Source organism: Lagenorhynchus albirostris, chromosome 5 (genome assembly GCF_949774975.1).
Source record: "Lagenorhynchus albirostris chromosome 5, mLagAlb1.1, whole genome shotgun sequence".
NCBI lineage: Eukaryota > Metazoa > Chordata > Mammalia > Artiodactyla > Delphinidae > Lagenorhynchus > Lagenorhynchus albirostris.
In genome coordinates, this window is record NC_083099.1 from 141,876,211 (window position 1) to 141,901,644 (window position 25,434).

Genomic DNA, 25,434 nt, shown 5'->3' on the forward strand with positions numbered 1-25,434 from the left:
AGCATATTTGGTTCACAGTTATTCAGGTGCAAACGCAGTTCGGGGTCCACCTGAATACGGGAATCCACCTGGGACGCCAGGAAGGGCAAGTATGAGCCTGAAGGGGAAGGGGCACCCCGAAAAGTCTCTCCAACAACCAGTCTGTCCCTCCAGTGGAGCCTAGGGCCTGGCACACCTCATGTCTGGTTAATAAAATCGAATCATTTTGTCTTGATTCCCCATCAAGGGTCCTCCAGTCTTCAGGGTCTTTCTCCTAACTTTCAAGGATGCTCTGCCCCTCGAATCAGTCAAGGGCTGTGGCGAGCCTCCAGGGAAGGAGAGCTCTGCTCTGAACCCGCGCCCCGAGATCACCGCGCCCGACCCCGCAGCACGACCGGCCCTCACGGAAACTCACCGCTCTCCGTTTGGCCTCATCGTTCAGGGCGGCCACCCAGGCGGCCTGCCACTGCTTCCTCCAGATGCTCAGCGTCACGATCCAGGCGAGCAGCGCATCCGGCTCGGGGCGCTGGCCCTCGCCGGGCTCCGCCGCCCGCCTCGGGGAGCGGGGTCGCGCCCTGGCCAGCGCCCACTGCGCCAGGTACAGGCCCACAGTGCCCAAGGCCACGACGAAGAGCGCCACCAAGCCCAGCCACTGGACCTCACCGAGCCACGAGTCCAGGCGGGACATGGTGATGGCGCATACCCGGCGCGCCTCGCCCCAACTTCCCAGGCAGCCCCTGGCCGGGCGCACAGCCCGCGGGCGGCGAGCTCAGGACATCAGCTCGCGGCCGGCCGGGGCTCGCGGGGGCGGGGAGGGGGCGCGGCGGGCGGATCCAGGCGGCCGGCGACGCGGGCCCCGGGCGCCGAGAGGCCGGCGGGCAGGGTGAGCGGGAGGAAAAGCCCAGCCGCCTCACGACGGCCACGGCCCGGGACTGCGCCTCCCCTAACAAATGGGGACGCGGCGTCCCGCGTTCCCGACTCGGGCGTCTGGTAGTTCCCGGGGCCGTGGCCGGGCGCCTTTCCTCCAGCGCGCCGCCCCAGGCGTCCCGCCCGCGGCCCAGCAGCGGCCGGAGGAGGGGCGGGGCCGCGGGGCGGGGGAAGGGGCGCGGCCTGCGGGGCGGGGCGGGGGCGGGGCGGGGCCTGGGCCTTCCCTGAGCCCGGGTCGTCCCCGCCGCTACCCGCTCCCGGCTCCCCGCGGCCCGCCCGCCCCTTGAAAGGCCCAGCGCCCAGCTCCCCTGCCGACCCCGCCCCCGCTGCGGCCTCGGCCCCCGCCGGCCGTGTGCGCGCGCCGCCTGCCACCTCCGGCGCCTTCGCCCGGACCGTGGCTGCGCGGTGGCCGCGTGTGCGCCCGGCGCTGCATCCTCCTGCGCGGACCTGTCTCCGGCGTGGAGACGCGAAAGCGCGGGACTTTCCAATTAGTCAGCCCAACCCCAGGGCTACAGTGGGGCGGGCTGGCGGGGCTTCCGTGAGCCTGTGTGCGCGTGTGTGCACGCGTGTGCGTGCATGTGTGTGCGCGCGCCTGTGCGTGTGAAAGGGTGATTTCTAGGATCGCCATCTGCCCACCAGCAAAAGACAGTTGTCCGGTTTTAACATACTTGGAAAGCCCCTAGAAATCCACCACTCGCACCCTAAGTCTGGAACCTCGCTTTAAGAGCTGCCATGATCACTCCTGGGAGGGTCTCAGGAAAATGCCCATTAAGAAGTTTGCGTGTGCGCATGTGTGTGGCGCGCTCCCTGCGCCCCTCACCTTGCAGTCCGCCCCCGTCATTAGGCAACGCCTCAAAACACTAGCCTGAGATTCTCCAAGGCCTAATGCAAAGCCTGAATCATAAAATAGTGATTTGCTTGTAGTTCTGCGGCTGTATGAAGGGAATTTGACCTTGAATTGGGTTGGTTAGACCTGAGCACTTAGCCTTCTCTTACCTAGCCAGGGTCTGCCTGCCTGGTTGGTAACATCAGTGAGGATTCTGGCCCCGACACTGCAGCAGAGGGTCCTCACTGGCTCCTCCCCAGCCCCTCCCTCTGCCACGGCAGTGGGTAAAGAGAAGCCTTCCAACCTGGCTCAGAGGGGAGATTGCTAAGAAGACGGACTAGCTGGGCCGATGGAGGTTAGGGTCTGGATCTGGTTCAGAGGCTAATGGCATTTATTGACAGCTGTTTCGTGAAAACCCTGGGAGCAGTAGAACAAAGAGAACCACAGATGCTGTGACGAATCTGCCCTGGATACCAAGTACTGAAGAGGAGGGTGAGGTGCCGGGCTGGAAAGGGGGAGGTTGGATGTAATGGCATTTGAAGAAGTGTGTGCGTGCAAAGTCCCTGAGGCCTGCATGTAGCTCAGTACCCTAAGCCCTAGAGTGTGGGCCCTCCCAGGAGAGGGTATTTCTGGCTTAGAGACTGGAGGCCAGGAGATGAAGGTGAGTGAGGGTTTGTTTTTTTTTTTAATTTATTTTATTGAAGCATAGTTGATTTACAATGTTGTGTTAATTTCTGCTGTACAACAGGGTGATTCTGTTATACATATATACCTTCTTTTTCACATTCTTCCCCATTACGTTTTGTCCCAGGAGGTTGACTATAGCTCCCTGTGCTCTACAGCAGGACCTTGTTGTTTATGGGGTGGGCGAGTCTACAGCAGTAGAGGGTGAAGGAGTTTACACCCGAGGGCCCGATTTTCTTTGAGAAGGAGGAAGGGATTGGGAGGTAGGTGGACTGACAGCCCTAGTGGGGAACAGGACCAGGGCTGGCAGGGAGGGGAATTCATCAGGTTGCCCAGGCGAGCTGGGGCCGGGGAGACCCAGCCCTTACTAGGCAGGTCTGATATTAGAAAGTGGAAATAGAATGATCCTATCAACTTCCTGCCAGTTATCTATCCTTTAAACTGTAAGTCGTCCTTCAGCCCTCAGGCTGTAAAGGATTTGGGAGGAGTTGCTCCGCTTTTCTCAGAAATCTCTTCTTATTTGGAAGAAACACCTTAATATTTTCTGACCTGCAGCCAGATCTATGCAGTTGAATAATCCCAGTCATGCTGGCCCCGTTGCCAGAATAACCTGGGTAACTGGATACCCAGGGCTCCTCGTCTCCCTGTTCGACGGTGAGAGCAGGTGTGCGCATGTGCGATGCCTAGCATGGCTGTGTGGCAGGTAGGAGACAGCCGTCCGCAGCCCGTGTGACTGGTGGAACCAGCTCCATTCCTCTGCGGCAATGTGTACGGCCCCGGGCGTCCCCGGGAGTCCCGACCAGCAGGACAAATCCTTGTGAGTCCGAGGAGGAACCTGTGGGGGTTGAAAAAAGGGGGAAGGGCAGGAGACGCGAAAGAATGGAGGCAAGACAGAATCCTGATCAAGCCTCAAACTTTTATTGCTGCGGTAGCTGTATTTATACACTGCAGAGAAAGGGGGGCGGGATTCAGAATGAGGGAAGTACTTGGCTAATCATCATTGGTGCTGCGTGCGCGGGCTTTCATTTTAGGCGCGAACTTCTATCGCATAAATCAGGAAGAGAAGCAGGGTGTCGGCCATCTTCTAATGGCGAAAACTTCTTGGCTCCCAACACGGCAGTGTCTGCGACGCATGCTCACCCCACTAGCACATGTAGGGGCTTTGTCACACACTGTAAACTAACAACCACCCAGGGTTTAGAATTTGTCACACTGCTGTAAGTTTTTCCAAAGGGAAGGTAAACATATAAATATTGAACACTTCTGTGTAGAAGCCAAGTGAGGGGAAATGAGGAACGTCATGGGCTTACAGGAAAATGCAGTTGGCCAAGACGTGCAATAGGAAGGAACTAAAACACCTTGTAAACCTACGGAAGAGAACAGACTCCCTTTACTTCTGCTCCGGTGCCCAATCCCATTCATCCACTGCCTGGAGTGGATACTGGACAGCTCAGTCTCCAGCAAGAGTAGCATTTCACCACTGTCACACATGGTGACAGTCCCTGCTCCTAGTACGTTGCCCTCTCCTCCACCCCGTGTCCCTTCAACCCAAGGAGCCAGACTGCAGCTCTGCCCAGGAAGGACACTCGCTCTCACCCACCAGACCTTCCAATGGATTGGGGTCCATCACACTCTACACCAGCGGTCTGCTGCTTTTAACCAGTCCTCAGAGGAAACTACCATGCTTTGAATCCTCCAAGCACTCCCACTGAGCTTCTGTGAGCAGGTGGGGCTGGGGTCTAGGGGTCTGGGTGCAGGGGAGGGGCCCACGGGTGCCAGTCACTCATACTGTGGCCCAAGGGAAACCGTCTTCACATCAACCCACTGGATCGCCCAGAGGCAGCCACCTGCCTGGAATTCTCTGGAAGGCATGACTCTGAACCTGAGACCAGGTGGGTCCCATTACTGCATGAGGAGACAGCAGAAACTATGTTTCCAAATTCCTCTCTGGAATGTTCCACGGTAACTGGTTGTGAGCCTGCACACAGGAAACAGGAGCAAAGGCTCCTTGTTCCCTTTGGTGGTTCATCTCTGCGTCTTCCATGGAAGGATTTGTTTTTAATCTTCTTTTTTATTATTATTATTTTTTTTATTGGAGTACAGTTGCTTTACAATATTTTGTGTGTTTCTGCTGTACAGCAAAGTTAATCATCTATACGTATACATATATCCCCTCCTTTTTGGATTTCCTTCCCATTTAGGTCACCTCAGAGCACTGAGTAGAGCTCCCTGTGCTATGCAGTAGGTTCTCACTAGTTACCGGTTTTATACATAGTATCAATCCCCATCTCCCAATTCCTCCCACCCACCCCCTTCCCCCTTGGTATCCATACGTTTGTTCTCTACATCTGTGTCTCTGTTTCTGCCTTGCAGACAGGCTCACCTGTACCCTTTTTCTAGATTCCACATATAGGCGTTTAGCATGCGATATGGTCTTTCTCTTCCTGACTTACCTCACTCTGTATGACGGTCTCTAGGTCTGTCTACGTCTCTGCCACTGGTACAATTTCTTTCCTTTTTATGGCTGAGCGATATTCTGTGGAAGTATTTTAATGTTTCCCTCTACCAAGCCCGGGAGGTTCTATGATGATGTTACATTTTTTTAAACGAATAAATATGTCTAGCGTCATATATGTTTCCTAACTACAAACAAAGTTCTACTTGTCGATACTAGAAAATATCCATTATCATTGAACCAGATATTCATATGGGCTTTTAAAAATACTGAGCAAAAAATTGGGATAGATACTTAAACACTTACCAACGGTGTCATTGAGTTTCCAGTTCCAATCTTACATTTCGAGAAGAGGAAAAGGGCAGATCTAGTTTGTCTCTGACTTGGCGGAGATGCTTCTCCCTCACGCTGCAGCCATCTGCGTGACTGTGAGGAAGATGATTGCCTGAACCATCACCTTGTGCCCGCACTGCCCCAATGGACCGATGGACCGGAGCCCGGGCCCCAGCGGGGCTGTGATGGGTGACCTGGGAAGACAAACACGCAGCTTCCTCTGGCAGTGCTTGATGGAAGACATTCCGAGAATTCCTTCTTAGCAAAACGCTTTTAAGATTTGGATCTGAGCCCACGCCCTCAGCAGTGGGGTCCTTGGGGACATTTGACCCAATCTCCTAGGCTGCATTGGCAGGACTTAGTCATTTCCACAGTCGGAGGAGGCTCGGGGGCTGGGGGCCATTTCCTGTTGTGCCTGAGGGTCGAGGGGGGTGGGTGGACGGCGCGGGGGTGGGGGGTGGGGGCGGGGGGGGGAATGCAGGGAGCCTGCTCCAGGCATTAGAGGCCTTGCATCCTCTTGCTGGTTATTTTCAAGGTTTTGTGATGCTTTCCCTGGGAGAAAGGCAGCACCTCTGCATAACTGTCTTAACCCCAAATCGCAGCATCACGAGGGCTGTGAGAAAGTTTTCTGAGTCTGAAGTTCAGACCGCACGCAAGTCGCCCCGGCTGCGTGAGATGGAGATATGGTCTGTCCTGCATGCCCCCTCCGCGAGGTCATAACTGCACCTGGGAGTGGGTCTCCCCACATGCAGCTGGTGTGGCTGGGTGGCTGCAGGCACTCACAGCAGGCATGCTGGGGAGCCGCTCCACTGGAGGGGCTCACTTAATTTTCGTGGCCATGTGAAGGATGGCATCATCCCGTGTTGAAGGTGAGGAAGCTGAGTTCAGAGAGGCTGAGTCACTTGCTCAGGGCCACACAGCGAGAAAATGGCAGCGCCAGAGGTGGCCCCCAGGTGGTGTCGACCCCAAAGCCCGTGTTCTTTCCATCAACTGTTATAAAGCAAACAAATTCTGCTAAAAACAGAAACATGTTAAAAGCTGGAAATGAAGGCGTCCCATTTCTCATGTGCTCCGGCAAAGATCTGTCTAAAGAAGATGAATTGCCTTTTGTGTTTTGAAGTCCAGGAGACACGGATTCTTTCAAACCCGGAGGGGAAGGAAGTTCATTCAGGGGTCATTCATACAAGAGGGACTTGTGGCGCTTCTGCTGTGTCCCAAACCCTTTCTGGGGAAGATGGCAGGGAAGTCAGCCAGCCATCCTGCGCTGCCCATCAAGGAGGGCCCGAGCCCCTGCCCCCAGCCCTGCAGGGCCTGCCAGGCCGTCCACCTCCCACCCGGAGGTGAGCAGTCACAGGATGTGCCCTCATTCCCCCTGGTGATGGCCACTGAGGAGCCTGAGTCATCGGTGATTCAGGCGGGACGGCCTGGGGGGCGGGGGCAGAGGCAGGGCCTGGCAGCCTAGAGCCTGCCCTGGGCCACCCTGATGACGCAGTCCGGGTGACTCTGTGTCCAAACCGGGTGGATGGAGGAATGCGATGCAGATGGCAGCTCCATCGCAGCCAGGTGGCTCAGTTAAGCCTCCTGTGTAACTACCCAACAGCAAGGGGATCTGGCAAGTTTACTTGCACCCGAGGCGGGGACCTACATTATGAAGGAAAATATTTGACCTCGTATTTTTTTATACACTGAAAAAGTCCTTCGGAGGAGGCAGTCACCTACAGGGTATGTTTTCCATGACTCGAAAGAATGCTGCCCTGCACCTGTCCACTGAAGTCTGAAGTCACGCTGTCGGAGAGTCAGATGTGTCCTCAGTGTAGAGGTCAAGTTCATGGGGGGTTGGGGGGGCGGCCTGGCGGGAGGGCGTGCCAAGGAAGAGAGAGATGAACTCCCTGAAGACAGGCATCACCCCCTCCCCCAACCTCGCTGGGACTTTGCCGTGGCCGCATCTGAGACTCCAACTGGAGGCGGCCACCGTGCGGTCTTCTTGCTGGGTACAGGCTCCTGGGCACCAAGGGGCACTGCTCCGTCCTTCTCAGAACCCTTGGGATCTGCTTCTAGGTCCCCCTGACCTGGCATTCCTGGCGCTGACTTCAGAAAAACGCGGACTTGATGTACGGGATGGTGCAGCCGCGCGAGGGCGCTCTCACGGCTGCTCCCAAGCCCAGCAAGCTGGAGGGAGGGCCGGGGCTCAGCCAGCCCATGTGAGACCTCGGAAAGCTGCTCCCATCCCCCATCAAGGCACGTGCCTATAATTAATATTTTGCCTTCATTCTGGCCCCAGATTTTCCTCTGTGCTCTGTATTTTTTTGAAAAAGCCTTACCGGCACAAGGATAGAGGCAAGAAAATAACAGGAGGAATATTTAGTCTCTTTGGGAGTTAAAGGAAACCACTATTAAACGGCTTTTTAAAACAACCGAAAGACACCTACTTACCTACAAAAAACTGATGTTCTAATTACAAATGATTATTATCTATTCCAGCGGCTCACCGAGCAGTCCAATAAGACAAAGTGAACAATTTTGCTGGTCTGGAAAATACTGGAGTCTGGAAACAATTGATCTAGGGATTAAAAGAGGAAAACACAAATGCCTTCTGTTTGCCTAGCTCTCTGCGATGATTCCTATAGCAAGTAACTCGGCAAGGACCGCTTGGCTTGAGCAAAGCTAGACCTGGAATCCAGGTGTTCTCTGTGTGGTCCTTCCTGCTACACCTGTGGGCCATCCCTGTGCAATTAAAGAGCGATTCTTCACACAGATTTATTGCAGTGTCTCATTTTTCACCGATTCTGATGGAGTCGTCGTCTTCCCTTGCCACTCGGGGTGGAAGGTGTAACTAACTGTACCTGTGAACACCTGAGATCGTCACATGCATCTCCTGTTGCATCATTTCCTGCAGAGTCACCTTCCAGAAGCTCTGCCAGCTGCCTCTCCGGGGGCCCCGCTGAGCCCAGGGACCGGGCAGCCAGCAGAACTGGGGTGGGGAGGGAGACAACCCTGCGATTCCAGCTTCCCTCCACGTCCACTCCAATCGGCTTGACTCTCCTTGAGTTAAGGTGGGGGGGGGGCGGGGGTCACAAGGATGAAGCAGGAACTCTATGGAGGGAAGCAACTGAACCCTTACCCTTCAGGCTCTTCCCCAGGTGACGGGAAGAAGGCAGCTGATGGGTCCCAGCAGGAGAAACAGTCCCGCCTCAGCCCCACCCTTTCTGTTTGTGCAAACACACAATAATCCTGCCTCGAGGGTGTTTGCGGCACTGCAACTCCTGATTATTCATACATATACTGTTTTTTTAATATTTTTTCTTTATTGAAGTATTGTTGATTTACAGTGTTTCAGGTGTACAGCAAGTGATTCAGTTATATATATGTGTATATATATATATGTATATATATATATATTCTCTTTCGGATTCTTTTTCATTACGGATTATTACAAGATATTGAATATAGTTCCCTGTGCCATACAGTAGATCCTTGTTGTTTATCTATTTTATATATAGTACTGTAGTGTGTATCTGTTAATCCCAAACTCCTACTGTACGCCTCCCCCCTTTCCCCTTTGGTAACCATAAGTTTGTTTTCTATGTCTGTGAGTCTGTATCTGTTTTGCAAATGAGTTCATTTGTATCCTTTTTTTAGATTCCACATATAAGTGATATCATATGATATTTGTCTTTCTCTGACTTATTTCGCTTAGTATGATAATCTCTAGGTCCATCCATGTTGCTGCAAATGGCATTATTTCATTCTTTTTTATGGCTAATATTCCATTTTACATATATCTATATCTATATCTACATCTATATATATCACATCTTTATCCAGTCATCTGTCAATGGGCATATAGGTTGCTTCCACGTCTTGGCTATTGTAAGTAGTGTTGCTATGAACATTGGGGTGCCCATCTCTTTTCAAATTAGAGTTATCATTTCCAGATATATGGCCAGGAGTGGGATTGTTGATCATAGGGTGACTCTATTTTTAGTTTTTTAAGGAACTTCCATACTGTTCTCCATAGCGTCTGTCTCCATTTACATTCCCACCAACAGTGCAAGAGGGTTCCCTTTTCTCCACACCCTTTCCAGCATTTATTGTTTGTAGATTTTTTGATGATGGCCATTCTGACCGGCGTGAGGTGATACCTTATTATAGTTTTGATTTGCATTTCTCTAATAATTAGCAATGTTGAGCATCTTTTCATGTGCCTGTCGGCCATCTTCATACATATATCGTTTTAACGCCATGCTTCTGTGTCCAGTACGATGGGGGGAAAAATACACGGAGAACCGTCCTGCCTCCACACATGGAAGAATGCCGCGGCGAGTGACACCTGCTGCCTTTCAAACGCTCGGCGAGTCCGAGGCTTCCCCAGAGGAATAGGAAGAAGCCCAGGGTGATTTCCCGTGCAGGCATCGGGACTGGGCAGCGCAGGCTCTGAGGTCTTTGTCACCAAGGAGCTGGGGGTTTAAGGCCACAGGGGAGCAGGTGAATAAGAGTAGGTGGAAATGAGGCCCCTCCCCCCTTTGAAGGAGAACCAGAAAAAGAATGTTCTGGGGGGAAAGGATGATGACAAGGAAGCTAGTCTACATTTATATTAAGTGCGTGATCTCACAAATCCACGCAGACATTTCTATAAAAGGGTTGTCACCTGTGACGCCCAGGGCAGTCGCAGAGACCTCTCACACGGTGACGTCATTCATCATTATCCCGAAGACCCTCGGCTAGACTGCTTCACGGAACATAGATTCATAGTGAACAGAATCTTTGAGAAAGTTGTCAGCTGAAACCACCCAGAATCTTAGCCAATACGATGGAGCATAGACTAATCCGGGGTAAAAATGACCGGAGGCTCCTTAAAGGGAATCGAGACCATGAAGGAGGAAGAAGACGCGTTTTGATTTTAGCCCTCACGAGGCTATGAGGTACACACGATTACCCGCATTTGGGGGTAGGGGCCTCCAGTCCAGGGGCCCTGCGTTTACTACGGACACAGCTGAGCAGTCATGGGTGTGTCCAGGGCCCTGCTGCTCCCACACTGCCCCCTGCTCACTGAGAACAGCCTTGGGGAAGAGACGTGACCAGGAGCAGAGAACCTCACACATCGGCCCCCCTGGATGCACCCTTGGGACCCCTACACACCGGCCTCCCCCGGATGTGCACCCTTGGGACCCCTCGGTCTTTAGTCCGAGCTGCTGTAAAGGGCTGGTTGACGTTATTTGCTCCAATGATAAAGGCCCGCATATTCATTCAAAAAATATCATCAAAGCTGCTCTCAAGTGCAAAAGTGCACAGGCTTCATCGGGCGGGCTCCAGATGGCGGAGTTGTTTATGCATCGCTGTTCAAATGCAGTATCCACCTCGCCCGGGGAGTATTTTGCCTTTTTATTTGCAAAGTTGATCTAAGAAGTTATGCAAACTTGAAAGAACAGAAAAGAGATATGGTCTATGTGAAGTTCTGTCGCTGCCAGTGGCAGGTCTAGTGTGGAAATGTGCCCCTCTGAGGGGCAGACCGATGGGGAACTGTCCTGCTCTGTGTCCTGCTCTGAGGTCCAGAAATGATGGATGAGAGTGACCCAGATGCTGTCTCCTCACCGAAGTTTCCCCTCCTTCCCGGGACGAGGTAGGGAGTAGTACACCATGGGAGATGCTTCCTGACGCTGGGTTTATGAGATTGAAAGATTCTGGTTAGAGGTGGTGACAAAAAGAACATCCTTTTTTGCTGGGGAGAGCTAGACCGGCCATCTCTGAATGTGGTAAGTGAGAGTCCTGGACCGGGGAGACAACCAAGGAGGCCACTAACGGAATTGTCCTCGTGCATGAGGCCAAGTGGCAGAGCTGGTCCACCCATCGTTTTTAATGAGCTCTGTCCCGAGAAGGCCAAGGAAAGAGGGAGCAGGTGGGAGAGATGATGCCAGGTGAGCCTGGAGGGAACCTCTCCTTCAACCTGTAACTCTGGGACCAGCCACAAGAAGACAAGGACTCCAATCAGCTGAAACGACAGGGGAGACTCAAATGTCCATTGATAGATGAACGGATCAACAAAGGGGTCTACCCATACCACGGAATAGCATTCAGCCATGAAAAGGAATGAAGTAGTGACACATGCTACCACATGGATGAACCTTAACTCGTGATGTGAAGTGGAGGAAGCCAGACACGAAAGGCCACCTAGAGTGTGACTGCCTTGATATGAAATGTCCAGAACAGGCAAATGCGTAGAGACAGAAAACAGATTTCAGTGGATGCCAGGGGCTGGGCGTGGGGAGGAACGCAGGCTGACTCCTAATGGTTACGGGGTTCCCTCCTGGAATGATGAAGACGTCCTGAAATTAGGGTGATGTTTGCATAACATTGTGAAGGTGTTAAACGCCAGCAAATTGTCCACTGTAAAATGGTGACTTTGATGTTATGGGAATTTTACCTTTAGTAAAGAAAAATCATAGTGAATGAATTAAAAGGAGAACATAGTAACCTATCCATGGTCAGTGATGGTTCTCTTTGTTAAACACGATCGAAGAAAGCGCAAAGGGAAGAGTCGCTCATTCATTCAGGCAACTCATGCTTACTGAGCACTTACTTTGTTGGAGAGGTAACATACAAACACGATTTAAAATGTTTATGCAGGGCTTCCCTGGTGGCGCAGTGGTTGAGAGTCCGCCTGCCGATGCAGGGGACACGGGTTCGTGCCCCGGTCCGGGAAGATCCCACATGCCGCGGAGCGGCTGGGCCCGTGAGCCATGGCCGCTGAGCCTGTGCGTCCGGAGCCTGTGCTCCGCAACGGGAGAGCCCACAGCAGTGAGAGGCCAGCGTATCACAAAAAAAAAAAAAAAAATGTTTATGCAACGACAGAAATATTCCCACCCTCCGACTTCTCTATCTGTGCTCCAGTGGCATCATTTTCTCTCACAAATACACCAGAATCATCTTTACCAGCCTCGCTTCTCCAACCCTGATCCCATCCCATCCGATGGGTCAGAACCGAAATCCCATCGTTTTCGGTCTAAATGCAGCTTCTTGCTTCCCTCCTCCTGGAACCCGTCTTCAGGGCTCTCTAGCCGGTCCTCCGCGGCTGTGTCGCTTTCTCCTCCAGCCACCCTGCTCCTGCCATCTGACCACCTGCTGTAGCTACCTGCTCCCCACCTCATGCACCTTCCAGGCTGGGTGACTTGACACTTTTCCTGACCTTCCTTGAGCTCACCTCCCCTCGCAAAGCGGACACGTGGATGCCTAGCTCACCGGGCCGCTGGGGGGCCTGGAGACCCCAGCAGGGGTAGAGCTCCTGTACAGTGCTGTACAGAGAGTCAGGTGTTGTCCATGACTTCCCAGTGCCCCCAGGATTACTTCCTGGCACTGAGGGCACCCTCTTCCCTCCAGTCACATGCTCAGTCCCCCTCCACTGCCGATTCCCCCGACCGGTCCTCCTCCAGGTTATAGCCCTCGGCCTGTGCTCCCCGCACGGCGTCCCTCCCACGTGCTGTGTCCTGCCTGGGACCCGAGCCTGCATGCCCTCCACTGTCACACCTCCTCTACCGTGCTGGACTGTCATGGGGATCTTCACAGAAGTATCTGTGTGTGTGGGCGCACGCATGTGTGTGCACGTGTGGCCCTGCTAGACTTCGAGTTCTTTTAGGACTGAGACCAGAGTCCTCTGAATTCTCTCTGCAAGAACCTGCAGGTATTCTGGAAACATCTCTTGATTTGGATTAGAGGTTTGTAGCTCGAGCCCCAGAGTTAAGTTGGATTTAGGGCTGCCGTCTGCACCTGAACCCAGGTGTGCACAGGTCCTGCTCCAGCCGAGTTCTCCAGGGCTGGGCTGGGTCGCTTTCAGGGACCAGAGGCTCTGCCCCCGTTCTTGGGCTTGGTCCTTCCCACTGCGGCCAGGGTTGTCTTTCTGTGATGCTGACGGGCAGGCAGAGCTGCTTCCCCTCAGCCTGGAAGCAATGCCAAATTGTCCCTTTCTCATGATCACTCTGGGCCCTCCCCAGCCATGTCCAGCCTCCTCCTCCTCCTCCTCCTCCTCCTCCTCCTCCACAGACCCTAGACCCGTCCGATGGTCTGCATAACCAAGGCCGTTCTCTGCCTGCAGCTCCCCCCGTCCCCCCTCCGCCTGCAATCATCTCTCCTTCTTCCAGGATCAGGTCAAAGTCGCCCCGTAACAGAAACTGTCACATGGCGGTTAAGACCTCACGTTCCAGGTCAGACCAACTGGGTTCAAATTTGGGCCCCTGTGATTTTAGGCAAGTAATTTCATCTCTCCGTGCCTCAGTTTCCTCATCTGTACAAAGGGGTTATTATTCTTATCTCCAAGAGGACTGGACAAGCTAACACACGCATGTAAACCACAGTGCTGGCAGGAGCCCAGCTCCCAGAGCCTCACTGCTGGCTCCGTCCAGCCCTCTCAGCACCTCTCTTGTGATGTGCAGAAGGGCGCATCTCATTTTCTGTGTCTCCTTCCCTCGGGAAGGACACAGAATTCCTGTCCTCTGCAGTGTCGTAGCCCAGCACGGAATGCGACACAGGTCAGAGGGCGCAGGCTCAAGGGATGCTTGCTGTATGACTGAATGTGTCGACTGAAAAAAATGCATGACCTACAAGTTGAGAGTTATGTTTTATTCGGTGGGGAAAACTGAGGACTTAAGCCCGGGACACAGCATCTCAGATGGCGCTGAGGGACCACTCTGAAGAGGCAAGGGGGGAGCCACGATATAGAGGAGTTTTTGCAGCAAAGACCAGGTAGTCGGAACATCAAAAGTTTACTGTTAATGAAAGAAAACCAGACATCTCAATTTAACGGATTTAGTGCTTTTCTATGTCTGGGAAGATGCAAGAGTCTGGGCTCACTGAAATCATTCCTTTGATGTGCCCCTCAGCTCCCTGGGGCCAGTACTCTGTGCTTTCTCATCCTGAGTTTCCTCAGGGGGCACCATCCGGGATGGGGGCGGTGGCTGCAATGTCTGATAATTTGGTGGCGGGCATCCTGTCTCCATCCCGAGTCCCCTCAGGGCTCCCCATCTGGGCGGCTGTAATGTGATGGCTCGGTGGCTGCAACATCTTTATTTACTGATATGGCAACAGTTTTCATTCACAAATGAATGAATGAATGAGTGAATGAATGAATGCAAGCGATAAAAATCGACAAGCAAGCTTTCAAGGGAAATTTGGGTCGTTGGCCCAGAATATGAAGTTACCCTGTTGGTGCAGGACAGGGACGGCGCCTGTGTCTCCTTCGGGGAGGGCGCGCTGGGCGCAGGGCACCGCAGGGGTGGGTGGAGGAGAGTCCTCTGTCTCCTGCAGGGCCTCGGGTGAAGAGCAGGTGCCGGAACGTTCCAACGGAACCAAAGCCCAAATCCCAGAGTCTGAATACACACCAGTGCCCACAGGCACCCAGGATTTGCTCCCCAGAGGTGGATGGTGACAGGCCGAGTGTTGTCACTTGTTGCTTCCGGTCACTACAGGTGACTCCGTGTCCCTGTCCTCTCCTTACGAGCGTTCTTGGGGCTTCCTGAACAGGGACTCAAGTGCACGGCAGCCTTACTGAGCTGTTTACAGCCCCAAGTCCTGAGTTGGGGTGTTTCAATGCTTTCCCTGATTCGAAAGCTTCTGCTTAAGATACGTGTGATTTTGGCCTCAAAATCGAGGGTCGTGCCGTCATCCTGGCTCCTCAACAGGGGGAGTTTGAGGTTATTCATCCTGATGCAGCACGGACCATAAACATTTAAAAATCAAAGATCTCCACACTAAATTTATTTTACATCCATAAAGCCTGGAAACTTTAAGTGAAGGCGCCAGCCTGTGGCTTCTCCGCTGTGTCTGGGTATTTGTCGCAGACTGACACACACTCCGTAGGAACTGCCCTTTTTCTCACTCCCGGGGGTTCTGGGTACCCCAGGGGCCACAAGGTCCACTCCACTGGACACCCCCTTCGTGCCTTTTTGCACTGCACAGAGGATACCCTGGCAGCAGCCGTGGAGGCTGAGACCCCTTAGTGGATTTCTATGACTACCCCTGACTTCCTGTTCAGTTGCTCAGGCTGCTCACTGCACAAGGACATCGGGTGGAGAGGCGCCTGGGGCTGCCGGGCAGCCTGCCTGGAGGAAGGGGCATCTTTTTCTAACACACACAGAATGTCCATGTGGGCCGGCAGCAGCCCCTGCTCCCTGTCTCCCTGGGCTGCACGGGGCTCAGGGCCTCACAAAGGCAGCCACGCTGGCCTGGGTGGTAGAGACTCTCAGAAACTAAGGCTGCACAGTCTGTTAGCAGCCTCGGGGCAGGGAGAGTGTTCTCAACTTAAGGAAAGAAAAGCTATGCACTGTTTCACGCTGGGTACGAGGGGAGAGAGCTGGGTGGGTTCCACAGGTGAAGCTGCGAGACAAACAGGGTGGGGCTGGACGGCTTGCTGGCTTTCTCCCGGGGACACTGCTGGGCGCCTCAGCTTCTAGGCACTCGTGGACGTCAGGTGCACTGGGTGTCAACAGGTGCCTTTGTGGAGGCCTGGAGACCTGGTCCCATGCCTCACACGGCCTCCCCCTCGTGGCCCACGGCTCACCCACGACCCCTGGGAACACGGCTCCTCCTTGCAGATGAGGGTTCGTGTATTTGTTTTGGAAAAGCAGGCCGTTTCCTACGGGTGGTGCTGCCAGCAGCCCGCCATGCTCTCCGCACCCGCTCCCGCTTTCTCTTCCTGCTGTGCGCGCAGGGTTGGTATCCTCAGGCCTGAGATGCCCTTCCCCACCCTCTTCTCCCGGCAGTTTCTAAATGGGTCCCTCAAGAGGCCTCCTTCTGGCATGCTGGCCTAGCTGGGTCCCCTGGGGAGATCCTTTGGCCCTTTGGTCGGGCTCACTCCACGGTCCCCTGCCCGTCCCCTTTGAAATCCTTTCCGCGCTTGTAATTTGTGCGGGTGTCTTTCCTGTGGCGGGAGAGCCACACCAGGCAGCATTTGTGTCTGAGCTGTCAATCACCCATCACGGGGGCCTGGGCCCCCATTACAGGCCTATACAGCCAGTCCCCTACATACGAATGAGTTCAGTTCCAAGAGTGTGTTCATAAGTCCAATTTGTTCGTTAAGTCCAACAAAGTTAGCCTAGGTACTCAATTAACACAATCAGCTATATAGTACTTTAATGTAATAGGTTTATGATACTTTTCACACAAATAATATGTAAAAACAAACACAAGAAAATAAAGAAAACATTTTCAATCTTACAGTACAGTCCCTTGAAAAGTACAGTAGTACCGTACAACGGCTGGCATACAGGGGCTGGCATCGAGTGAACAGGCAAGAAGAGTTACCGACTGGAGGAGGGAGAGGAGGTGGGAGATGTTAGAGCGGAAGGATCGTCAGCAATAGAAGATGGACGGCAAGCTGCAATTTCACTCACACCTGACGCTGATGGCACAGGTTCTGGTTCCTTGCTGGATTCAATTCTGTCTACCCTCTTGAAAGAACAATCCAGTGATGTCTGGGTAGTAGCTCTTTTTTTCTCATCATAAATGACACGGTAGCACTGGATTGCATTCTGAACGGCTGCTGCAACCTTCATGTACCGTTATAGGTTTGGGTCCTTTGCCTCAGAAACTAACAGCGCCTCCTCACATAAAGAAAACCCCCTGCCATTTCCTGCGTTGTGAATCTCTTCGGTTCTTCCGTTACTTCTTCTTCCTCTTGTCCGTCTTCGTCCTTTCTCTGGGCCTCCAACTCCATCAGGTCTTCATTAGTGAGCTCCTTGTGCTGCACAGCAAGAGTGCCGTGCAGTATAGTACACGAAAGCACAGCCACTCGAGGATGCACGCATGTGACAATGTACGCCGGACACGTGAACGAACTTAGGTGATGGGACACGCGAACGCACGTTCACATCTTTGAAAGTTCGCAACTTGACGATTCGTATGTAGGGGACTTGCTGTAAATAATTGTGGACCAGATTAGAGATGCACTTGAGAGCGCCCCCGCGGGCCCCCTCTTTGAGGACAGATGGGCTTTTGTCTGTGTGACAACACAAGTCAGGACCTTGAACTGTCACAGCAAAATATTGGTAGCAAATGTCACACAGAACTTGGTCCATCAGGCCCTGGTCCATGAAAGTCACCAGGGATGCAGGGAGACCTGCGGGGCGCTGGGGCTCATCTCGACATCCAGGATTGGAAAGACGACTCACAGAGAATCAGGCGCTTACCTATACCTCGAGCAGCCTTTCCTCTGGGATTCTGAAGCTCCGTCTTGTTTTAAGTTAAATGGTGAGAAAAAAAAGTACCTCGCTTCAGACCCCCATGAGAAGAATCTCCCTGAGTTAACATGAATGACGGACCTTCAGCTTTTATTCTTCCAGCGCATGAAGTTGCTCTGCAGAGCCCTTGTTTTTTTCCTGCTCCCACGAAGTTGTTTGTTTTTCTTTTTCATTTTGGCCTTGCCCGTGATCTACTTGGTATTCTTCCAGCTTTTATTTTATCTGCGAATTTGATCGTCAGTCTGACTTCAATGTCTTTGGACAGAGAAATGGGGGCCAGCACTGGCTGAGGCCCGAGAAAGATGGAGAATCCCCCAGGAACGGCCTGGTCCCCAGCCTCTGCCTTGAGGCTGGTTCTCTGGATGGCGGTGGGTGTGGGCTGTACCCTCGGATCCACTTCTCCATCCTCCCTGCAAGCCCGTCAGGAGAGGTCTTGATTAGTTCCTGGTTGTCAACCTGACAACCGGATCCACAAAGAAAACGAAGCCATTTGTTCTCATCCATCTGTCCATCCATCATCCGTCCAATCCGTCCAGCATCCTCGCGCTCACAGCTGGCAGCTGGTCCCGAGCCTGGTGCAGCGGTCCGCGCACTGAGCTGCACCCGAGGGGAGCTGCAATCCCGCCCAGTGTCAGGTGCTTTGGGCCTCACCCACCCACCCTCCTCCCTCTCGCCTCAGCCCTGCCCGGCGCCCACTGTTCCCGGTGGGCACAGTCACCCTCTGTTACCTCCTGCGGATGGCACAACTATTCTGAACACATGTAAATCTTGAGATGACAGAACATCGATATGCTCCGGGCCAGCCCTGACCGGTGGTGACAGGAGATGCAGGGTAAGCACTCCCCTCTTCGTGTCTTCCTTTGCAGAGGCCCCGTCCGCCTGTCCTCAGAGGCGTCCCAGCAGGAGGGGCCCCTGGGCCTACAGCGTAACTAGCTTGATACCGTACCTTCTGGGCGGCGGGGCGGGGGGTGGGGGGCCTTCTTCCCAGCCTCCACCTGTTCCCTAGAATAGCTTCCAAAAGTGAAACGCCAGGGGGCAGGCTCCTGTCCCTTGGGGAGACCTGAAGAAGCTGCACAAGGGCTCCTGGTCCAGAGGGATGGACAAAGTTACCCCCGAACCATTAGTTACGGAACAGCGTGCATGGGGGCCACAGAGGAAGGACAGCCCGACTGTTAGGGGTGGCTGTGCGTCCGGGAAAGTCTGAACAGGGTCTTGAGTGTCAGCAGAAGTCAACAGGCCTGAAGAGGAAGTGGGGCGGGAAGGCCGGGCACAGAGAGGGGCGGGCACAGAGAGGGGCGGGCACAGCGGGGAGTTCAAAGGCCAGGAATTGAGAGCAGGCGCTGGGCTTCTTGCTCCTGCAGCCCACGTTTAACAGGCGTGGTGGGACCCGATGGAGAGGGGTCTGGAGATGCAGGCAGGGCCTGGCCGGCAGTGGCCCTGCTGAGAGTCGGCTCTTAGCCCTAAAGGGACGGGGAACTGGCCAAGGGCTGAGCAAGGAAGAGTTTGTACAGTATGTCACCCAGAGCCTAGCTAGGCAGAGAGCGGCCTGGGACCAGCAGCTGCAGCATCACCTCGGAGCCTGTAGGAAATGCAGACTCTCAGGCCCTGTGGAAGCCAAGCCTGCACTTTAAGAAGAGCCTGGAGAATTTCAATGCACATTAAAATTTGAGAAGTCCCGTCGCAGGACACTTTGAAGCAGACGCTCCTGGCCGGGTGGGCACCGCGTCCTGTGGGGCTCTGCGGGCAGAGATGATGAGGTGGGCGAGGGGTCAGGGGCACTTGGTGAGGAACCTGGGGAGGCGGGGGCGGAGGCGGGGACAAGGCGACCGCCGGACCTCCTCCGCGGCTGGGGGTGAGATCCTTCATCGAGCCCAGGGCTGAGAGCATGTTGGAGGATGGTGGGCCCCATGTGGCGGACGCTACATCTTAGGTGTCTGTAGTGATGGCTCTAGAACTTGGAAACCAGACACATGCAGTGGGAGTGGATGGTGGTGACCCAGGCTGCTCTGAGTCTCTGCTGTTTTCTAAATCCTTGCAAACCATCTGCGTAACGATCCATCTGACGTGCTGTCAGGGTCAGTGCCAGATGGAACTTTCTGGTAGCCACCTTGCGGACAATCAGGACGTTTCCGCTTCCCCTTTCATTGCACCTTATATTAGAATCTCTGAGTGGGGCCCCCTCCCTACATTAGCAACCCCCTTCTTCACCGCGGTTCTGAATAAGCTGGGAGTGAAGTAACCAGTAAACAAGGGGGCAGACTGGCATCGTTAGTGCCGGTGAGCCAAGTGGACCACTTGGCCCGGGTCTCTTAGCCGAGCCCCCAGATCAGGTAGGTCCAGGCGGCCGAGCACAGGTGGGGCTGGGACAGACCTGCTTCCTCCGGGGCAGCGGGCCCAAGGGCCGCAGGAGGCCGGGGCTCACAGGAAGGACGCCTGGGGTTGGGAGATCTCCCCCTACACACCTGTCTCTGCTCGCCCAGCTCCAAGGACGGGGATCCTGTTGTCACACCTGCCAGCTTGGCGGCATCTTTGTGTTGACCCGCCTGGGCCTGAGGACCTGACCCGAATCGTCTCCTTCTCCGGCTGCAACCCAGTCTGGCTGAATGTGTTTAGTTTGGGGACCGCTGTCGATGGTGAGGGATGAGAAGCAGATCAGAACAGAACGGGGTCCCTAGAGTGGAGGGACGGGCGCTCTCCCAGGCTGCCAGCCTCGCTCAGGGACGCCCAGGAGGGCCCAGCTCTGCTTCTAGCTCGCCGGCCAGGGTGCCGTCATCGTGGGAGCTCTGTGGACCCTCCCTTGAGATGAAGGGGTGTCCCTACGGTCCCTGTTTTCCGTCCCCACCTGCACAGTGCCGACAGCCCACCGCAAGCTGCCTCCCCACTTGGAATGTGCCTTCTGCCCTTGGCTGGTTTCTCCTTTTAAACATCATTTTTAAAAGTAGCTTCTGGGGCTTCCCTGGCGGCGCAGTGGTTGAGAGTCCGCCTGCCGATGCAGGGGACGCGGGTTCATGCCCCGGTCCGGGAGGATCCCACATGCCGCGGAGCGGCTGGGCCTGTGAGTCATGGCCGCTGAGCCTGCGCGTCCGGAGCCTGTGCTCCGCAACGGGAGAGGCCACAGCAGTGAGAGGCCCGCATACCGCAAAAAAAAAAAAGTAGCTTCTGGGCTTCCCTGGTGGCGCAGTGGTTGAGAATCTGCCTGCCAATGCAGGGCACATGGGTTCGAGCCCTGGTCTGGGAAGATCACACATGCCGTGGAGTGGCTGGGCCCGTGAGCCACAACTACTGAGCCTGCGCGTCTGGAGCCTGTGCTCCGCAACAAGAAAGGCCGGGACAGTGAGAGGCCCACACACCGCGAGGAAGAGTGGCCCCTGCTCGCCGCAACTAGAGAAAGCCCTCGCCCAGAAACGAAGACCCAACGCAGCCAAAAATAATACATACATAAATAAATAAAATTTAAAGGTAGCTTCTAAAGTCCCTTTCGCCAACTTTCTCATCTGAAGAAAAAGTGAATTCTAAGGAAATTCTCACCACCTGATGAAGCAGTCGGGAACTTGATCGGTGTCTTTCAAACCTGCCTAAGAACCACGTGCTTGTTTAAAATGCAGGTCCCCAGGCGCCCCGGGCACAGACAGTGAACGGTCACTGCCTGGCTGCCCCCACGTGGTGCTGTGTCAGCAGCATCGGTGCCACTGGGCTTGTTCAAACGCAATCAGGAATGCAGAGTCCTGGGCCCGCCTGGGCCTGGGAGCCAGGGGCTGCAGTTAACGAGATGCCAGGCGAGTTGATCCACTCTGGCGTCTGGGAGGCACTGCGCTCGGTTCCCACGTCAGAACCTATCGGGGCGCCCGGAGAGCTGGCAGAGCTGCCTCAGACCTGGGGCTCGGCCCCCAAACTCTGATTGGCCTGCTGTGGGCCCAGCACTGTGTACTTTATAGTTACGTTGTGAACGTTTGCTGCAGTATAATGTACCCGAAAAGGTGTACGCATCTTGTGTTCAGCTCCACGAGCTGTCACCAGTGGGCGGCCCCCACGTAACCCAGATCAGGAATCTAAACAGGACCAGCACCTGGGGTCCAGAGATGGACTCCCTCTCAGTCACTCCCTGTCGCCTCCTCCAGAGATAACCAGGTGATGACGGCTGACCGTCCAGGGTCGGCGGCTTGGGTTCTTCTAGAAGCTGCTGCGCTTCCCCTTCCACACAGTGGGGCTGAGCTGCCCCTTCCACACCGCAGTGTACAAGTCCATCATAGGGACACATCAGGCTACCCTCGGGGGACGACAGGTCGCTTCCCGTTTGTACTATTGTGAGTGTGCACCTGTTTCTTAACAGTTCCCGTGCTGATTTTAACGTAGAGCTAGGTCAGAGCCGCTGGCCTGCCCGACGCTTCGTCCCCTCCTGGCGCGCCGTCCCCACCCCATTCCCATCCGCTCCACCTTCGGAGCCCACTGAGTGGCGCTGGCAGCAGCCCTTTCTTCTAGTCTTGCATCCAGCTGCCCAAGGATAACAAATGACCATTTCCAGAAGCCTCTGTGTTCCTGCAGGACAGCAGGAGCTGTGATACATTTTCAAGTCCAACCTCATTTTCTTTAAGTCAAGAGCTCTGACGAAGAACGATGTGAGCTTGTACCCTCAACCAAAAGGCTTCAAGCGTCTGGCCGGGGCAAAAGGCTGCAGCGCCATCTCTGCCCACTTTCCCTGCTCCTGGCAGGTGGACGGCTCAGGATGGAGGTTGGGTCCCAGTGCCAGGGCGAGGGTAAGGTGTGGAAGGCACTTGTCTGGGTGCAAAATTTAAGAGGATGCCAAACACTTAGTAATCAAGTATAAACACAGTTTTAATACAATATTTAGAAAAAAATCAAAATTCATGCAAAAAGTCCATGATGAACAGAATATCGACAATTTAAACAAAGGCCATCGCTGACCTGAGCCATATTGGACCACAGGCAAAAGAAAAAAATGTGCACCATACATGGTCTTACTTTTTCTTTTTTTTTAACATCTTCATTGGAGTATAATTGCTTTACAATGGTGTGTTAGTTTCTGCTGTATAACAGAGTGAATCAGCTATACGTAAACATATATCCCCATATCTCCTCCCTCTTGCGTCTCCCTCCCACCCTCCTTATCCCACCCATCTAGGTGGTCACAAAACACCGAGCTGATCTTCCCGTGCAATGCAGCTGCTTCCCACTAGCTATCTGTTTTACGTTTGGTAGTGTATATATGTCCCTGCCACTCTCTCACTTTGTCCCAGCTTACCCTTCCCCCTCCCAGTGTCCTCAAGTCCATTCTCTACTTCTGTGTCTTTATTCCTGTCCTGACCCTAGGTTCTTCAGAACCTTTTTTTTTTTTTGGATTCCATATATATATGTGTTAGCATATGGTATTTGTTTTTCCCTTTCTGACTTACTTCACTCTGTATGACAGACTCTAGGTCCATCCACCTCACTACAAATAACTCAATTTCCTTTCTTTTTATGGCTGAGTAACATTTCATTGTATATACGTGCCATATCTTCTTTCTCCATTCATCTGTCGATGGACACTTAGGTTGCTTCCATGTCCTGGCTATTGTAAAGAGAGCTGCAATGAACATTGGGGTGCATGTGTCTTTTTGAATTATGGTTTTCTCAGGGTATATGCCCAGTAGTGGGATTGCTGGGTCATATGGTAGCTCTATTTTTAGTTTTTTAAGGACCTCCATACTGTTCTCCATAGTGGCTGTATCAATTTACATTCCCACCAACAGTGCAAGAGGGTTCCCTTTTCTCCACACCCTCTCCAGCATTTACTGTTTGCAGATTTTCAGCAAGATCCTTTTTGACCCACCTCCTAGAGAAATGGAAATAAAAACAAAAATAAACAAATGGGACCTAAGGAAACAAATCTTTTGCACAGCAAAGGAAACCATAAACAAGACCAAAAGACAACCCTCAGAATGGGAGAAAATATTTGCAAACGAAGCAACTGACAAAGGATTAATCTCCAAGATTTACAAGCAGCTCATGCAGTTCAATATCAAGAAAACAAACAACCCAATCCAAAAATGGGCAGAAGACCTAAACAGACATTTCTCCAAAGATATACAGATTGCCAACAAACATATGAAACATCACTAATCATTAGAGAAATGCAAATCAAAGGTCTTACTTTTTTTTAATGGCTTGGTTTTTTTCCAGAAAATTAAGATAATTGAAAAATATTGAAGAATGGAAAGTACGTATACTGAAATGCATGACATTATTTTAAGTATTTTACTAACACCATAAACAGAATTTATACGTTTCCTTTCCTGGTTTTAATGGAAAAAAACCTCATCAATAGTATTTTCAAAATCTACTTCTTTACTTATCTCATTTTTAATTCAGTAAATGCTATGTCTGACAATCTATCTAGACCAAGTGATGATCTAAAATAATTTAAAATTAATATTAAATATTATTTTAGGTATTAAATAACATTAAACATCAAATACTTTAATAATATAAAAGTTATCTAAAATTGTCACTTGATCAAGAGAAATTACTATGCATGGCAATGCTCTCATTAACATTAAATATCATTATTATAAAGTATTAATGTTAAATAGCATTAAATACTTAACATTTTAGTACCATTAAAATATTTAAGAGTTGTCTGTTGCTGGGAATCCAATGCCTTGAGGGCTGTAGCTATATTTTATCCAGTGTTTTAGTTGTTTTAGGTGGGGAGGCAAATCCAGTCCCTATTATTCCATCTTGACCAGAGTGGAAATCCTCTATAACTTTGAAGTTTTCCTCCATATTTTCAAACTTTTTGTCTCTTTGTGCTGATTCTGTGTAACTTTTGTTAGTTTTTTTTTTTAATTGAAGTATAGTTGATTTACAACTTTTCAGTTGTAGAGCAAAGTGATTCAGTTATACAAACACATACACACATATATATACATACATATATATTTTTTTCAGATTATTTCCACTTTAGGTTATTATAAGATATCAAATATAGTTCCCTGTGCTACACAGTAGGTCCTCGCTGGTTATCTATTTTATAAATATATAGTAGTGTGTATCTGTTAATCCCAAACTCCTAATTTATCCCCCCACCCTTTTCCCCTTTGGTAACCATAAGTTTGTTCTCTATGTCTGTGAGTCTATTTCTGTTTTGTAGATAAGTTCATTTGTGTCATATTTTAGATTCCACACATAAGTGATATCATATGATATTTGCCTTTGTCTGTCTGACTTACTTCACTTAGTAAGATAATCCCTATGTCCATCCATGTTGCAGCAAATGGCGTTATTTCATTCTTTTTTATGGGTGAGTAATATTCCATTATATATATACACATATACATATATGACATCTTCTTTCATCTGTTGATGGACATTTAGGTGCTTCCACATCTTGGCTATTGTAAATAGTGCTGCTCTGAACACTGGGGTGTATGTATTTTTTTGAATTAGAGTTTGCATTTTTTCCAGATATATGCCCAGGAGTGGGATTCCTGGGTCATATGGTAATTCTATTTTTAGGTTTTTAAGGAACTTCCATACTGTTTTCCAAAGTGGCTGCACCAATTTACATTCCCACCAACAGTGTAGGAGGGTTTCCTTTTCTCCACACTCTCTCCAGCACTTATAATTTGTAGACATTTTGATGATGGCCATTCTGTAGATTCTGTGTAATTTTCTTCTGACGTATCTGCTAGTTCATTAATTCTCTTTGGCCATATGAAATCTGTTCTTTGACCCAGTTGCCTTAGTCCATTTGATCTGCTATAACAGAAAACCACAGACTGGGTGGCTGATAAACAACAGAAATTTATTTAGGCTGGAAGTCCAAGATCAAGGCACCGGCAGATTCGGTGCCTGGTGAGGGCTCTTTTCCTGGTCCACAGATGGCGTCTTCTCACTGTGTCCTCACCCGGCAGAAGGGCTGAGAGAGCTCTCTGGGGCCTCTTTTATAAGGGCACTAATCCCATTCATAAGGGCTCCACCCCCATGACCTAGTCACCTTCTAGGAG

At 52.1% G+C, this 25,434-nt stretch overlaps 2 protein-coding genes across 5 annotated transcripts in view; both read right to left on the bottom strand.

Annotated features, from left to right (window-relative positions):
* Positions 1-1,034, bottom strand: part of C2CD2 (C2 calcium dependent domain containing 2) — a 59,616-nt gene extending 58,582 nt beyond the window's left edge. For all 4 annotated transcript variants that reach the window (XM_060150963.1, XM_060150964.1, XM_060150966.1 and 1 more), the window contains exon 1: positions 395-1,034. In XM_060150963.1, the coding sequence (XP_060006946.1) occupies positions 395-667 (273 nt within the window). In that variant the 5' untranslated portion in view covers positions 668-1,034. The remainder of the gene's footprint in view (positions 1-394) is intronic.
* A 21,622-nt stretch (positions 1,035-22,656) lies between these two features.
* The window catches only part of ZBTB21 (zinc finger and BTB domain containing 21), a 42,999-nt gene continuing 40,221 nt past the window's right edge, over positions 22,657-25,434 (bottom strand). Inside the window, exon 3 of the transcript XR_009540820.1 lies at positions 22,657-23,261. The gene's annotated coding sequence lies outside the window, so the exon portion shown is untranslated. The remainder of the gene's footprint in view (positions 23,262-25,434) is intronic.